The following is an 18347-nucleotide window of genomic DNA, read 5'->3' on the forward strand; positions in this document are numbered from 1 at the left end:
GCTTTGCATTAGAAGAACTTGATAAGAACATAAAATGTTTTTGCCATGTATGCTACATGGCACATGATGCTGCACATGATGCTGGTCTTTTTGAACATGGGACTGGGAATTCTGAACCCAGCACTAGTTATTTGGCTTTGGTAAAATCACATTGTTTCTCACAGTCTTGGATTTGTTTGTCATTTCTGAATTAAGACCTGTATTCTGTGTTTTATTGATAGAAAGGTAACAGTTAATAATATAAAAGTAACAGGATTAATTGCTTCTTGCCAAATGTCTTTTTTTTTTTAATTTTTGGCTGCATTCGGTCTTCATTGCTGCAAGCGGGGGCTACTCTTCATCATGGTATGCGGGCTTCTCATTGCGGTGGCTTCTCTTTTTGCAGAGCATGGACTCTAGGCGCACGGTCTTCAGTAGTTGCAGCACTCGGGCTCAGTAGTTGCGGCACGTGCACCCTAGAGTGCTAGTGCTTCAGTAGTTGTGGTGCGTGGGCTCAGTGGTTGCAGTGCACAGGCTCTAGGGCGCTCGCGCTTCAGTAGTTGTAGCTTGCGGGCTCTAGAGCGCAGGCTCAGTAGTCGTGGCACATGGGCTTAGTTGCTCTGCAGCATGTGGGATCTTCCCAGACCAGGGATTGAACCCGTGTCCCTTGCATTGGCAGGCAGATTCTTTAACCACTGTGCCACCAGGGAAGTCCATCTTCCTTTTTTTTTTTTTATCTTCCTTTTTAATGCTACATTTTTTTTATTTGTTATTCTTTTGGCTTTGATAAGAACTAAATGCAGTTTATTGTTCCAGCACAATATATACATAAATGCTGCCTATCATTTTCTTAAATCAGATGAAGAAATATTTCTTAAATCAGGTTTATTGAAGTATAATTTATATACAAGAGTCATCTTTTTTACTGTACAGTTGTATGAGATTTGACAAATGTATACGGTTGTATAACCATCACTACCACGATCAAGACATAGAACAGTCCCCCCATATTTATGCCCCTTTGTAGTCAATCCCTATGCCATCCCCAGCCTCTGGAAACCACTGATATGTTTTCTGTCCTTAGAATTTTGTCTTTTTAGAATTTCATATAAATAGAAGCATAATAGAGAGAACATTGACTCCCCTACTGTTGAAATTCCAAAATAATATGCCAAATGATTATATTTAAAGGCTGTAGACTGGTTTGAAATATGCTGTGTTTACATATCTAGGTTTACACCTGAGAATAGGACTTGGGTCACTAAAAACTAGACTAATTCTTGAATGAAGAAATGTTGGTACTCTGGAATTTTTTTTGTTAATTAGGTTCCTTTTGTATTTTTTAGGTCTTGTATGCGTAATCCTATGGAAAACATTATGAAAACAGTGAAAGTAATAGGAGAGACTTTCTGCCAACACTATACCCAATCAACAGATGAACAGCCAGGGTCTCACATAGGTAAGAAGACAAAACTGAAATTGATAAAGCATTGAAAGTAGATAGATTGTTCCAAGAAAAATAGAAACTCAAGTTTTTTCTTTCCCTGCAATTTTTAATATATCTGATTGAAGCTTATATAAGTTTTGTTCTTTAGTTCTTAACAGCTACATTTATTTAGCACATGTTTTCCCTTTGTTTCCTCCCATAGATTTTGCTGTAAACAGACTAAAGCTTGCAGAAATTTTGTATTATAAAATATTAGAGACTGTAATGGTTCAGGAGACACGAAGACTTCATGGAATGGACATGTCAGTAAGTAAATTCACTCTCCCAGCCACTGGCAAGGTCTACAGAACCTAAGCCTGGAAGCAATGTGTTGAGAGCCTCTGTAGTTCATTGTGGGGCTCAGCAGTTAATGGCAAACTTACCCATGATGACATATTAATTGGCCTTAGTTGTCTTTGGCACACCCAGTGCTAGCCACCTCTAGGCAGAAATGTGAAATATGTAAAATTTTTCTTTGTTGCACCATCATTATCCTTTCCCTTTGGTCGGTTTTTTGTCCTTCATTCCTAGCTAGCTAATAATGAAATCCCCCAACTATTAAACCAACTGATAATTAAGATATCTAGGCATACCACTCAGGGAGTTTTGAGGAATAAAATGTTGATGGCTTTTTTTTTTTTTTTTTTTGCTTCATTTTCTTTGGACATTTGATCAAGTCTGATCACTCTCTCCAATAGCTATGTAAAGGAATTTTTCTAAGAAGTCAAACTTATCATATGATCTTTGTTTCCTCCTCCTCCTCTCTCTTGTCACTCTTGGAGCCTTCTGACCTTCAATTCCAGTAAGAACAAGTTGATGTTTGGAGGTGCTGCTTAACTAGTGTAATAAAATTTCTCTGTGTTTGCACCATGGAAGTTTTCTTCTGTGTTGGTTCCCCATTTTTCCTGGATTCCACGTCTTTCTTTTTCATGATTTACTAACACTTGATAGAGCATATGCTCCCATAGCTTCTGGAGAAAGAAGTAAATTTTCAACTTTTTATTTTGAAATAATTATAGATTCACAGAAAGTTGCAGAAGTAGTACAGAGGGATCCCATGTATCCATTTGCCCCCAGTGGTTACATTTTACATAGTATATCAAAACCAGGAAATTGACATTAGAACAATGTATGTGTCTTGTTCTTTACCCTTATATCACATGTGTAGATTAGGTAACCACCACCAAAATCAAGATACAGAACTGTTCTTTCGCCACAAAGATCTCCCTCATACTACCCCTTTTTAAGTGACACTCAGTCTCTTTAGCCACTAATTTGTTTTCCATATCTAAACTTTTATAATACACTCTTATGAGTTCTTTTTGTTTATATTTGTTGAGGTTTATTTTATGACCCAGGGTACGGTTTTTCTTGGTAAATGTTCTGGGCACTTGAAAAGAATGTGTGCTGTTGTTTGGGTGGAGTGTTCTGTAAATGTCAGTTCTATCTTGTTGGTTAATGGTGTTGACTTCTTCTGTATCCTTGCTAATTTTTGGTTTAGTTCTATCAGTTATTGAGAGGAGAGAAAGGTATTGAAGTCTCCAAATAAAATTGTGGATTTGTCTCTTTCTCCTTTCAGTTCTATCAGATTTTTTTTTAATTCATATAGTTTGAAGCTCTGCTGTTTGATGCATAGACATTGAGGATTACTATGTCTTCTTGGTTAATTAATCATTTTATCATGACAGAACATCCCTCTCTGAGTCTGGTAATTGTCTTTGCTCTGAAGTCATCTGGCTGATGTTTATACAGGTATACCTAGTTTTATTGTGCTTCACTTTTTTGTGCTTCACAAATAGTGACTTTTTAATAAATTAAAGGTTTGCAGCAACCCTGCATGAAGTCTATTGGTGCCATATTTCTAACAGCATTTTCTCACTTCATTTCTCTGTGTCACATTTTGCTAATTGTAGCAATATTGCAAACTTTTTCACTACTATTGTATTTGTTATAGTGATCTGTGATTAGTGATCTTTATTACTGCAAAAAGATTACGACCCACTGAAGCCTCAGGTGATGGTCAGCATTTTTTTAGTAATAAAATACTTTTTAATTAAGTTATTTTTTAGACATAATGCTATTACACACTTAATAGATTATAATATAGTGTAAGCATAACTTTTATATGCATTGGGAAACCAATAAAATTTGTGTGACTCACTTTATTGCGATATTTGCTCTATTGCATATTCACTTTATTGCAGTGGTCTGGAACCTGGTATGCCTGTATATCTTTTTCCATTCTTTCTTTTTTAATTAATTAATTTATTTATTTTTGGCTATGTTGGGTCTTCATTTCTGTGCGAGGGCTTTCTCCATTTGTGGCAAGCGGGGGCCACTCTTCATTGCGGTGCGCGGGCCTCTCACTATCTCAGCCTCTCTTGTTGCGGAGCACAGGCTTCAGATGCGCAGGCTCAGTAGTTGTGGTTCACGGGCCTAGTTGCTCCACGGCATATGGGATCTTCCCAGACCAGGGCTCGAACCCGTGTCCCCTGCATTAGCAGGCAAATTCTCAACCACTGTGCCACCAGGGAAGCCCTCTTTTTCCATTCTTTTACTTTCAATCTACCTGTAACAACCTTTGAAATTAGTTTCTTGTAGGCAGCATATAGTTGTCATGTTTTTTTTAATCTACTGTGTCAGGCTTTTTGTTTTAATAGGTAAATTTAATTTACCTATTAAATTTAATTATTGATTTGTTAGGGCATAAGTCTGCCATTTTATATTTTGTTTTCTGTTTTCTTTTTCCTACCTTCCTGTGGGTCACTTTGAACATTTTTAGACTGTGTATCTTTGTATAGATTTTTTCTTTACTGGTTGCTCTAGGTATTACATTATACATACATAATTTCACAATCCAGTGGTATAGACATTTTATCAGCTCAAGTAAAGCGTGGAAACCTTACCTTGCCTTGCCTTAAGTGTCTTTTTTAAAACTGCGTGAATGTCTTTATTTGATTTTATTTTTTATTTTTTTAATTTTTTGGCCACACCACGCGACATGTGGGATCTTAGTTCCCTGACCAGGGATCAAACCCACACCTCCTGCATTGCAAGCATGGAGTCTTAACCACTGGACTGCCAGGGAAGTCCAGAATGTCTTTATTTTAGACACACTTGATTAATAGTTGTCTGTGTATAATTTTATGATTTTAAAGGCATTGCTCCATTATCTTCTAGATTCCAGTATTGCTAATTAGAAATCCAGTGGCATTCTAATTCTTTGTATTGGTATGTGACCTGTTTTTACTTTCTGGAATCTTAGTTATCATTCTTTTATCACTAATGTTCTGAAATTTATAATAGAGTGCCTTAATCGTGGGTCTTTTCATTCATGTGTTGGGCATTCCTACAGAGTTGCTCTTTTAGTCCAGAAATTTACGTCCTGCAGTTCTGGGTCATTTTATTGCATTATTTCTTGGATAATGTATTGCCCACAATTTTATCTTTCTGGAGCTTTTATGATTCAGATAAAGGACCTTCTGGATTAATCCTCTTATTTTCTATTTCTTTGTCTTTTTGTTCTACTTCTAAGGATATTTACTCAATTTTTCACCATCCAATTCTAAAGAATTTTTTATTTTAGCTGTATTTTCATTTCTAAGACTTATTCTTTGAGGTTAATTTAGATTTCTTTGAGGTTTTCTTTTGATGCCTGCGTTGTCTCTGTTTCCTCTGAGTTTCTTTTCCATTTGTTTTGATCTTTGTTTTTCAGTTGGAGGCTTTCCTCAAATGTTGGATTATTCCTCAAATGTTGGATTACACCTTTGTCTTTCAGTTGGAGGCTTTCCTCAAATGTCTACTTTTTGAATGATCACTAAAAATGAGACATTAATAAACCCTTACGTTGGGCTTCCCTGGTGGCGCAGTGGTTGAGAGTCCGCCTGCCGATGCAGGGGACACGGGTTCGTGCCCCGGTCTGGGAAAATCCCACATGCCGCGGAGCGGCTGGGCCCGTGAGCCATGGCCGCTGAGCCTGCGCATCTGGAGCTGTGCTCTGCAACGGCAGAGACCACAACAGTGAGAGGCCTGTGTACCGCAAAAAAAACAACAACAACAACATAAAAACCCTTATGTTGACAAAACAGTTTGGCTCAAAGCTCTGTGTGCAAGAGTGAGAATAAAAGTCCAGTAGCCTCAAGTGATCATGTAGTATAGGGACCCTCAACTGTTGGTGTCTTTAAGACTTCTCTGGAATATTTCAGTTTCTTTAGGAAAGTATCTGCCTGGCTGTTGGTGTTACAGAGCAGAGCAAGGAAAGGAAACTTGATCTCACAATTCAGTCTGCAGACTTTCACCTAAAACCATGGTCTCTTCTATACCTGGTGTTCTCAAGCTCTGATTCTCTCTAGTTCAGTTTCTGTAGAGAATAATTCTCTAGATCCTTGTTGGGATAGACTAGAGACCTATCATCTGACTCCTTAGAGTGGATGTTGGGTGGGGACCTGAGGACTTCTGACTACCAAAAACTTAAAAATCACCCATCCATGTCAGCACTGCCTATCCTGGACTTTCCATTCTGCCTGTGCCTTCAGTTGCTGTGTTTTTCCCAAGTCGAGTGGAGCAGATTCATTTGTTTAAGTGTCTCTCTTCAGGCCCTTATGTTTGACCATCCTACTTTCTGCTGAGTAATTTGTCATCCTTTCATCCAGTTTCAGTTTTCATATATGGTTTGCAGTTACAGTTAACTCCTTGTTCTATCCAAGATATTTTCTATTGCTTATTCTCTTTGTTGATTTGGAATGGTATTTGAAAGAAGGATGGCAACAAACACCATTTATAGAACTGAAAACTTATGTTAAATTTTAAACTCAGTGGTGAAATAGGACTTTATCTTTTTTTTTTTTTTTTTTTTTTTGCGCCACGCCATGTGGCATCGGGAGCTTAGTTCCCTGACCAGGGATCGAATCCATGCCCCCTGCAGTGGAAGCATGGAGTCTTAACCACTGGACTGCTAGGGAAGTCCCAAGACTTTATCTTAGTAAAATATTTCTTTCTCTGAACTTTAAAAATCTTAGCTGTGATATACTACACCTTTGATTTTAGTGTTTTGATTAATAAACACTGCCTTCATGTTGACATAAAACTGTCATTTAAATAAAGGAGCCCAATTCTTGTGCTTTTCTCTTGGCAGGAATATTATTTTATTATTTACTCCAGTTTCAAAGTAGATTGTTGTTTATGCCTCATTTGAATTTAACATCTGTCACTGAGCAAGATTATATCTTATAAGAAAACTATCAGTTTAAGAACTCAGATTTTTATCTCTGGTAATCTAGTATAATATAATGTGCACCTATATAAGTTATGGTTTATAACTTACGTAAGATATAAGTTATTTTTTCTTGTTTCTATAGTCTTCTTTATATAATGGCAGAGGCTAAAATTGCTGAGAAATTTATTAAACTGTGGTCTTTCTCTTCCCCAAGGTTCTTTTAGAGCAGGATATATTTCATCATTCCTTGATGGCCTGTTGTTTGGAGATTGTGCTCTTTGCCTATAGCTCACCTCGTACTTTTCCCTGGATTATTCAAGTTCTTAATCTGCGACCATTTTATTTTTATAAGGTGAGATGAGAGCAAAGTTCTGTTATGGTGTGCCTCAGGTAAACATTCTGTTTGTCTTAATGCTGAAGAAGTGAGCTGTAGTGATGTCTGGAAAATATTTCCAGAGGTATTGTGAAAGCATTCTTTTTAGGGTGGAATCAAGGACAAAAGGGAGAGGAAGAGAGGGGATCAGTAAATTAAGCCAATCTCGTAGCTTCAGTTTTTCCATCACTGACTTGGAAATGTGGCCAGGAACTAAGTCGTTAAGTTTGAATTTCCATATTATGAATGAAAATCATAATCCTGTTAAATAGATGTATGATGAAGAACAAAAACTCTTTCTCTCAGGAGAAAGAAAAGGTCTAAAATTAATTGTGGTCATGGTCTAGCTAATGAGGCTGTAATAACAGGTGGTGCTCCTTCCCCAAATTTGAGCTAATTCATTGTGGATGAATCTTACTTACTTACCCTTTTTTACCTGCTAGAACCTTTTTCTTACAGAACACAGAGGTCACAGCTGCAGTAACATTTAATGTTACCTGATGTCTGAATTTAAGACTGATGCTATTATTATACTGGTTGGCATAATTTAGTTAATATTTTGTCATCTGTGTTACTTGCAAATTATTGATTATAGAAAAGCTAGTTTGATGAGTTAAATTTTTATACCTAAAGTTACAGAAATGCAGATCACTGAAAACCCTATCCATTTTAATTGTTGACTGAGTGGAATTTAAATTCTTTTTAGTTCTGTAAGGAAAATTGCTTCTCTATATTTACTTTAATGTTTATGTATGTGTTTCAGATTTTCCCTTAGGAAATATATGTAGTTTTATCTGAGGAAAAAGTTTAGTTTTTGCCCTCACCTAATAACAATTCATTTTTAAAAAAATTTTTTTTTATTTATTTATTTATTGGCTGTGTTGGTTCTTCCTTGCTGCGTGTGGGCTTTTCTCTAGTTGCAGCAAGCAGGGGCTACTCTTTGTTGTGGTGCGCGGGCTTCTCATTGCGGTGGCTTCTCCTGTTGCTGTGCACGGGCTCTAGGCGCGCGAGCTTAAGTACTTGTGGCTCGCAGGCTCTAGAGCGCAGGCTCAGTAGTTGTGGCACACGGGCTTAGTTTCTCCACGGCATGTGGGATCTTCCTGGACCAGGGCTCGAACCCGTGTCCTCTGCATTGGCAGGCGGATTCTCAGCCACTGCGCCACCAGGGAAACCCAATGACGTTGTTTTTTAACCACATAAATAATACATACTCCTTGAAGAAAAACAGAAAATACACACAAATGTAGATATTAAAGTCATACATTATAATCCTAATTACAAATAATATCACTATTAATATTTTATATATATGCTTACAGACTTTGCTCTAGATATTTACTCTTATTAAAATGGAACTATAGTGTATGTAAGCAAAGTTCCTTTTAAATATGTTATTCATTCTTTCTTTTGAGCTGTTGGGAGGAATAGTCTGAGAAGGGGCAGTGAATTCAAAATAGCACTGGACTGGGAACCCAAGACCTGACTTCTACCACTATTGGGCTGTTGACCACTTTCACCTATCATTGCCTCTGTTTTCCATGTATAAAATAAAACATGAAAACCAGAAATGTATGTGAAAGTATTTTGAAAATCTTAAAAACTTCTTTATAAATTAAAAATATATTAATAAGCCATAGAACTATGGTTCAAAGATATTCTTGGTTCTGTGTCATTAATAACAGCAGAGCTAGACATACATGTAAGCCTAGTCTAGAACTGACTACTTGAGACCACATTACTTTCTCAGTTTTCTCTTCTCCAGGTTATTGAGGTGGTGATCCGCTCAGAGGAGGGACTCTCCAGGGACATGGTGAAACACCTGAACAGCATTGAAGAACAGATTTTGGAGAGTTTAGCATGGAGTCATGATTCTGCGCTGTGGGAGGCTCTCCAGGCTTCTGCAAACAGAGTTCCTACCTGTGAAGAAGTGAGTTAGGGCAAGGCTAATAATCCCATCATTTTATGAAAGCAGCTTTATTGAGACGTGATTCCCATACCATACAATTCACCCATAAGTATACAATTCAGTGGTTTTTAGTATATTCATAGGTATGTGCAGTCATCACGACAGTCACTTTTGGAACACACCACCTCAACAAGAAACTTTACGTATCACTTCCCTAACCTCTGTCTTCTTGACCTAGCCCCTAAGCAACCAAGTAATCTACTTTCCATCTCTATTGATTTCCCTGTTCTGGACATTTCATGTAAATGGAATCATACAATATGTGGTCCTTTTAAACTGACTTTTTTTTTTTTAAACATCTTTATTGGAGTATAATTGCTTTACAATGGTGTGTTAGTTTCTGCTTTATAACAAAGTGAATCAGCTATACATATATCCCCATATCTCCCCCCTCTTGTGTCTCCCTCCCACCCTCCCTATCCCACCCCTCTAGGTGGTCACAAAGCACCGAGCTGATCTCCCTGTGCTATGTGGCTGCTTCCCACTAGCTATCTATTTTACATTTGGTAGTGTATATATGTCCATGCCACTCTCTCACTTCGTCCCAGCTTACCCTTCCCCCTCCCCGTGTCCTCTAGTCCATTCTGTACATTTGCGTCTTTATTCCTGTCCTGCCCCTAGGTTCTTCAGAACCTTTTTTTTTTTTTTTTTTTTTTAGATTCCATATATACGTGTTAGCATATTGTATTTTGTTTTTCTCACTCTGTATGACAGACTCTAGGTCCATCCACCTCACTACAAATAACTCAATTTCGTTTCTTTTTATGGCTGAGTATAACTGACTTCTTTTATTAGCATAATGATTTTAGGTTCATCCATGTTGTTGTATGTATCAGCACTTCATTCCTTTTTACAGCTTACTAGTATCCCATTGTATGGATATACCAGTTTGTTTATTCATTTATCAATGGATAAACTTGTGTTGTTTCCACCTTTTGACTATTATGAATAATGCTGCTATGAACATTCATGAACAAGTTTTTGTGTGGACATATGTTTTCATTTTTCTTGAGTATATGGCTAGCAGTGGAATTGCTAGGCCATATAGTAACTCTCTTTAAGTTTTTGAGGAACCGTCAGACTGTTTTCCAAAGTTGCTGCACCATTTAACCTTCCCACCATCAGTGTATAAAGATTCTAATATCTCCACATCCTCTCCAGTGCTTATTATCTGTCTTCTTGATTCTAGCCATCCTAGTAGGCATGAAGTATTATCTCACTGTGGTTTTTTTTTTTTTTTTTGCATTTCCCTGATGGCTAGTGATGTTCAACATCATTTCACGTGCTTATTGGCCATTTCTTTATCATCTTTGGAGAAATATCTACTCAGATCCTTTGCCCATTTTTTATTTGGGTTGTCTTTTTATTTTTGAGTTATAGGGTTCTTTCTATATTTTAGATACACTCCTTTATCCGATATATGATTGGTAAAACTTTTCTCCCATTCCATGGGTTGTCTTCTTACTTTCCTGATGATGACCTTTGAAACACAAAAGTTTAAAATTTTGATGATATCCAGTTTATCTATTCTTTTGTTGCTTGTGCTTTCAGTATCAGATCTAAAAAACCATTAATCCCATCATTTTTAATTTTTTAAAATATCCATATAAAGAATTAAACACTTCTAATTAGTAGTATTTACAATAAAAAGATCAAAAGCTTCTGCCTAATGCACACAAATTGCACATTTAACAGTTTAGTATCATGAGAAATTGAGTTTTTTCCCCTCACCTCTGTGTTATTCTTTTTAAACTCCTGTCTATACACCCTTCTTTGCTTTTCTGTGTCTCCTTATACTTCATTAATCTTCTTGAGTTTTTCCCTAATCTCAAACAACTGAAAGAACTATTTAAGACTAGGAAGAACTGAAAAGATGATTTCTTAAAGCCTCTCTTCCATGCCTCTTTGGTCTTTTGCAGCAGACTGTGATTAATTGGGCAATCTTCAGTATTCATCAGTATTTCCATTATGGAATCCATTGGGAAGTGGAAAAAAAAGCTATGAACTTAAAAGAGAAGGATTTGGGTTGAAGCCCTTGCTCTAGTATTTAGTAGTAGTGTGTCCTTGGGCAGATTTCACATTTTTGAGCCTCAGTTTTCTCATCCATAAGTGAAGAACAGCAGTGCCAACCTCATAGGTTTACTTCTAGTGGTCAGTAAACTTTACTAGGTATAAGATTAAGTGAGATGAACTCTTTACATATCTTTAACAATGTTAACTACTGAGCACTTTATGCAAGTTGGTATATTTTGTGAAGGACAGGGAAATAAAACAGTAAAAAAGTTAAGAAGACTTTCTTTCTCATTTTTTCTGTTATGTTTTGATCAGTGGGTTTATCTGTGTGTAAAGCAGAGGGTTTTTGTTTTCTACAGGTTATTTTCCCAAATAATTTTGAAACGGGAAATGGGGGAAATGTACAGGGACATCTTCCCATGATGCCAATGTCTCCTCTAATGCATCCAAGGGTCAAAGAAGTTCGGACTGACAGTGGGAGTCTTCGAAAGGGTAGGTTCAGCATTGGTAAAACAATGAAAAAATAACAGATCTTTTTTTAGAGAAAATTTCAAGTCTTGCCTAACATATTATTAAGAAATACAATTTTTTTATCAGGATTTGAAAGGGGATTAATGTTTATGCCAACACCCCATGTGGCTCATTATATACTTTTTTATATTAAAGTAATAAGATTTCCACTCTGATTTTGAATCTAATTTTTTAAATTGCAATGTCTATTATTGTGGAAATAGTATTTTGGCTTTTTCATAAATATATACAATTTTTCCTCAGTGCTAATGGAAAACTATTTAAGCTAAATACCTACTTTTCCAAATGTGATAAAAGTTATATTCTTTATCTCTTAAGTCTTTAAAGAAAAATAAACGTTTAAAGCAGAACAAAGAACTCTTTGGGATACTTAAATTCATCCAATAAATTACTTATCTATACTCTCTCAAAATAGTTCATTTGAGCCTTACTAATAGGAAGATTTTAGTGCATTATTCTTTATTTTCTCTTGTGATGTAGCAAACTAATGTGTGCATCTTCTGGATTATTTAACTCTTGGATTTTTAAAAATCACTTAAAATCTTCTGATGACAATATCCCTGAATAAACCTCAGATGTACAAGTAGCTCAAGACCCACTTTTGGACTATAATTGTGTGTGTGTGTCTTGCTTTACACGTAGTATAAGGTCATAAAAAGGTGCACACTGTGCATGCAAAACAATCTTCATTAAGCAAGGGGAATAATTAGGATTGTTTTATGACCTTTAAAAATCTTGTCAAACCTAAAAACTCTCTTACTGTCAATTATTAATATTTAAACAAATTTAAAAATAGTAAAAATATTTACTTAGTACACTACAATTTAAAACATTGGTAACACTGAGAATGAAAGTGTTTTGTTTTTTAAGAAGTCATAAAGAATAGTTTAAATGGTGCTTGCTACTTTCTTCTCATATAACTTACAATACTGAGTGAGCTTCTTTCCTGTGCCTTGGTGAACTGTCATGTTCCTTTCTAAGTTTGGACCAGCTCTTAACATTTTATCCTTTGTGCTTTCAGTGTTGTGAAATATTTCTGAGAGTTCCTTTAAAGTGAAGTGTTTTGCCATCATAACTTCCTGTTGGATGTCTTCATCCTATTTATCTTAACAACTTTTCACATTTATATCAGTAAGTCTCATCTTCACACAGTTCTTCTGGCTGTATATCTAATCTCTTGAATAGCAGCAGTGTCAGCATTCCTAGGGTCAGCTATTTCTTCTGTAACTTCATTAACCATTTTAATTTCACTTTCAGCATTATCACTTTTCATTTCTTTGTTGGACTTTCACTTTTTTGGAGGAGCCATTCCCTCTTTCATTTGTCTATTTTCATTTGTCTATTTTGTGAAATGCGGGTTTATCACTGGGAAATAAGGAGACAACATAACCAACCAGGCTTTGCTGCCTGCCTGAATTGAACCAGCAGATTTGCCCTGAACAATCACCAACAGACTTTGAAAGAAGTAACAGGATTGGTCACTGATCATGATGCACATCTATTTTTCACACAATGATTTATGTAAATCCTCATGGGAAAAGTTTGTAGTTTATGCAGTTACTCACAGTTAATATACCATGACAACTGAAATCTGAACCTTTTTGTTAAGGCTGTCGTTAATTTATGCTATGGTAACTGAAAGTCATGCATACTTAAACTGTACAAAGCATGAACTCTGTGCGTATGCGTGTGTGTGTATCTGACTATAACGTGTATGTGTATATAATATATATTATATATATAAAATATACGTTATGTGTGTGTGTGTGTGTGTGTGTGTGTGTGTGTTTTCAGCCTAGCTAGAGATCTCAGAACTAAGATCATGAAGAAATGGTCACTAAAATGTAATTCTGTCCTGGTGGTGGAATTTTTTTTTTTTTGCTGTACGCGGGCCTCTCACTGCTGTGGCCTCTCCCGTTGCGGAGCACAGGCTCCGGACACACAGGCCCCGCGGCCATGGCTCGCGGGCCCAGCCGCTCCGCGGCATGTGGGATCCTCCGGGATCGGGGCACGAACCCGTGTCCCCCGCATCGGCAGGCGGACTCCCAACCACTGCGCCACCAGGGAGGCCCCTGGTGGTGGAATTTTGAGTGTTACCTTTTTCATTACAGTTTTTTGGTATCATTTGAGGTTTTTTTTTTTTTCGCGGTACGCGGGCCTCTCACTGTTGTTGCCTCTCCCGTTGCGGAGCACAGGCTCCGGACGCGCAGGCTCAACGGCCATGGCTCACGGGCCCAGCCACTCCGCAGCATGTGGGATCCTCCCAGACCGGGGCACGAACCCATGTCCCCTGCATCGGCAGGCGGACTCTCAACCACTGCGCCACCAGGGAAGCCCTCGTTTGAGTTTTTTCAGTGAGCTTTTAAAAGTTGAGATATAATTCACATCCCATAAAATTCACCCTTTTAAAATATACAATTCAGTATATTCACAAGACTATACAACTATCACCATTATCTAATTCCAGAACATTTTTATCACCCCCCCCAAAAAAACCTGTATCCAATAGTAATCGCTCTCTATTTCCTCCTCTACCAAGACCCTGGAACTACTACTCTGTTCTTTGTCTCTATGGATCTTCCTGTTCTGGACATTTCATATAAATGGAATTATATAATATGTGACCACTGTGATTGGCTTCTTTTACTTACCACGTTTTCAAGGTATATATATGTTGTCGCATGTGTCAGCACTTCATTACGCTGAATAATTTTTCATTGTATGGATATACTGTATATTGTTCGTTCATTCATTTGTTAATGGACATTTGGATTATTTCCACTTGTTGGCTTTTATGAATAACGCTGCTGTGAACATTCAGGTGATATATTATTTTTATAATTAGAAGAAAAAGGTATTTTCTTACAGGGGTTCAGGCAAGAGAATCGAATAATGGAAAAGCCTTAGAAAACAATAATATTGAGCCTTGACTCTGGGAGAAAAAAGACAATTTATTAACATATATTTGTTAAATTTTTATTGTCTACTGCAGCTTTTCCAGTACTGTGCTAGGCAGAGAATCATTTCAAGGGGATTGTAGCTAACTTCATGACTATAACATGAGTTTTCCCTTGAAATGTCAGCTCTGAACATTCCAAGTCAGATTCAAGGGCTGCATTGGTTTTCTTAGATATAAGGTATCCAGGTAGACTTCTGTTAAAGGGTAATGGGAGCTACAATAGAACTTTCCACTTTTTTATTAAGACTGGAAGTCAGAGCTGCTTTTATAACCTCCAGAATTGTGGAGAGATTTTTATTAAACCATGACTATTCCCCACTTACCTCAGTAATACAGAGAGCTGTCAAATTATTGCCAGAGGTAATTTTTATACCTTATAAACATGTTTTGCAAATAGATGACATGGCTATCTAATTATCTAGTAATTGTAAAAATAATTACTGAAATGTTTTTACTTTTTTTTTTTTTTTTGGTACACGGGCCTCTCACTGTTGTGGCCTCTCCCGTTGCGGAACACAGGCTCCGGATGCGCAGGCCCAACGGCCATGGCTCACGGGCCCAACCGCTCGGCGGCATGTGGGATCCTCCCAGACCAGGGCACGAACCCATGTCCCCTGCGTCGGCAGGCGGACTCGCAACCACTGGGCCACCAGGGAAGCCCTACTTTAAAAACATGTTATATACCTGTAAAGAAACAGTGGGTTGAGGGAAGTAGGGGGAAAATGGTGGGAAAAGATGTAAGATTGGCTAGGAGAGGCTTTGCACCTAGTGGAGATGGAAAGGAGAGCAGTTTCTGCAGAAGGATAGCACTGGAAAAGAGGTTTAATCCATACCTTACTTTCTTTTTGATCAACACACTAATGCCTCAGATTAAGGCAAGTTAAGCAGAGTCATAACACTTCTACTCATCTTTATCTTCTAGTGGACTTCTAAAAGATGATTCTGCCTCTACTAAAACAGAAAGCCACAGCTACTGCCTTAAACTGTTTGAAGTGTGGGCATGTGGCGAAGGCAAAATTGTGAACCAAATCACTGATTTTTCCTTCTAATCAGGAGTTATTTACTAGATAAGATTGGGAGACAGAAGCTAGTTGGACTACTTTTGAAATTTAGCAGTCACCACATTCTACCTCTCATCTTCTACTTTACCCTTAATATTTTGCTTCTTTAATATAGGCAGAGGTTCAAGAAACCAGGAAGGTGAGCTCTCATAATTTTATTTTAAGATTTACTTCATTCTTCTCTCTCCCACTAGACTCGCTTATTCCATGAGGACAGAGGCCATGTTATTAGCATAGTAACTCAATCTCTATTTGTTGAATGAGTGAGTAAACCTGACTTATTATTTTGGAATACATGTCAAACTGTTATAAATTTTTCTCTTTATTAGATACGCAACCATTGTCTCCAATTTCTGTCCATGAACGCTACAGTTCTCCTACCGCTGGGAGTGCTAAGAGAAGACTTTTTGGGGAAGACCCCCCAAAGGAAATGCTTATGGACAGGATCATAACAGAAGGAACAAAATTGAAAATTGCTCCTTCTTCAAGCATTACTGCTGAAAATATATCAATTTCACCTGGGCAAAGTCTTCTAACAATGGCCACAGCCATAGTAACAGGGACAACAGGACATAAAGTTACAATCCCATTGCATGGTAACATTTTGATGCATTTATTTTATATTTTTTCTGAGGTGGATGAAAATTGAAGAAATGTCTTATTGGATTGATCACATGGTCTTATTATTCCAGTATTTTTGCTTGAACCTATATACTTTTTTTTCTCTTTGGCTGCATTTGGTCTTCGTTGCTGTGCACGGGCTTTCTCTAGTTATGGGGATCAGGGGCTACTATTCATTGCAGTGCGCGGGCTTCTCATTGTGGTGGCTTCTTCTGTTGCGGAACACGGGCTCTAGGCGTGCGGGCTTCAGTAGTTGCAGCACACGGGCTTCAGTAGTTGCGGCGCGAGGGCTCAGTAGTTGCGGCTCGAGCGCACATGGGCTTCAGTAGTTGTGGCGCATGGGCTCAGTATTTGTGGCTTGTGGGCTCTAGGGTGCAGCTCAGTAGTTGTGGCACACAGGCTTAGTTGCTCCGTGGCATGTGGGATCTTCCCAGACCAGGGATCGAACCTGTGTCTTCTGCATTGACAGGCGGATTCTTAACCACTTCGCCACCAGGGAAGTCCCTGAACCCATACTTTTTTTTCTCTAAGAGCAATTTTAGGTTCATGGCAAAATTGAGCCTTCCTTGTCATCAACATCCTGCACCAGAGAGACACATGTGTTACAATTGATGAACTTTCATGGACACATCATTATCACCCTAAGTCCATAGTTTGCGTTAGGTTTCACTCTTTGGTGTTGTACATTCTATGAATTTTGACAAATGTCTAATGACACATATCTACCATTATACTGTTATACAGAATAGTTTCACTGCCCTAAAGATCCTCTGTGCTCCACCCTTTTGTTTTGTTTTGAACCTATAGAGGCATTCCTATTATTATTGCACTTTGCTTTGTTGCACTTTACAGATACTTTTTTTTTTTTTTTTACAAATTGAAGGTTTCTGGCAACCCTGTGTTATCACATGATGATTAGCATTTTTTAGCAACAAAGTATTTTTTAATTGAGGTGTGTACATTATTTTTTAGACATAATGCTATTGCACACTTAATAGACTGTAATATAGCATAAACATAATTTTTATGTGCACTAGGAAGCCAAATAATTCATTGACTCACTTTATTATGATACTCAATTTATTGTAGTGGTCTGGAACCAAACTCGCAATATCTCTGAGGTATGCCTGCACTGTTTTTTGAATTTTCACATTTTATAAATTTACAACCCTCTTTGTTAGGACTTATTTTATTTTCTTATCTGAGTTTTACAAATAAGTGCATTGAGGAAGAATTTTGTTTATTGATTAAAAACATCTCCTTTAGAGCTCAGAAGAAAACAATTTTATTGTTTCAGAGCAGAAATAGAAAATAAGAGTATCATAACTAGAATTACTATTTTTGTGGCTTCTAACATATTCCTATGCATGATAGATAGATAAATAGATAGATAGGTAGGTAGATAGATAGATAGATAGTAAAGAAAGGAAGGGAGGGAGAGAGGGAGGAAGGAAGCAAGGAAGGAAGAACTGACAACTTTTCTGGGACACATTTCTAAAACTAAGAACTCTTGCTTGTACATTCAGGTATTGCAAATGATGCTGGAGAGATCACACTGATACCAATTTCCATGAATACAACTCAGGAGTCCAAAGTCGAGAGTCCTGTATCACTTACGGCTCAGTCATTAATTGGTGCTTCTCCAAAACAGACCCATTTGACTAAAGCACAAGAGGTACATTCAGTTGGAATAAGCAAACCAAAGAGAACTGGGTCCTTAGCACTGTTTTATAGAAAGGTACGTGTTTTTATAGCATCTATAAAGGTCTCCTTTAATCAATGCAAGAAAGATTGAGTAACAGAGGGCAGCTTTAGCCTTCTTTTTTTTTGTGTGTGGTAAAATATACATGAAATTTACTATTTTAACCATTTTTAAGTGTACAGCTAAATATCATTAGTACATTCACATTGTTGTGCAGCTTCCACCATCATCCATCTCCAGACTTTTTCATCTTCCTAAACTGAAACTCTGTACCCATTAAATAGTAACTCCTCATTTCTTCCCCCCACCCCCAGCCCCTGGTAGCCATTATTCTACTTTCTGTCTCTATGAATTTGACTACTCTAGGTACCTCATATAAGTGGAATTATATAAGGTTTGTCCTTTTTTGACAGGCTTATTTCACTTAGCATAATGTTTTCA

The 18347-nt window shown here is 37.4% G+C and overlaps 1 protein-coding gene across 4 annotated transcripts in view; it reads left to right on the top strand.

Moving 5' to 3' along the window:
- RBL1 (RB transcriptional corepressor like 1) overlaps positions 1-18347 on the top strand; it is a 69670-nt gene that overhangs the window by 23700 nt on the left and 27623 nt on the right. For 2 of the 4 annotated variants that reach the window (XM_060077884.1, XM_060077881.1), the window contains exons 10-16: positions 1326-1438; positions 1629-1732; positions 6895-7032; positions 8801-8980; positions 11392-11524; positions 15913-16179; positions 17731-17942. In XM_060077884.1, the coding sequence (XP_059933867.1) occupies positions 1326-1438; positions 1629-1732; positions 6895-7032; positions 8801-8980; positions 11392-11524; positions 15913-16179; positions 17731-17942 (1147 nt within the window). The remainder of the gene's footprint in view (positions 1-1325; positions 1439-1628; positions 1733-6894; positions 7033-8800; positions 8981-11391; positions 11525-15912; positions 16180-17730; positions 17943-18347) is intronic. The other 2 variants (XM_060077882.1, XM_060077883.1) reach the window with 1 other exon arrangement.

This window comes from Mesoplodon densirostris, chromosome 16 (assembly GCF_025265405.1).
Source record: "Mesoplodon densirostris isolate mMesDen1 chromosome 16, mMesDen1 primary haplotype, whole genome shotgun sequence".
Classification (NCBI taxonomy): Eukaryota; Metazoa; Chordata; class Mammalia; order Artiodactyla; family Ziphiidae; genus Mesoplodon; species Mesoplodon densirostris.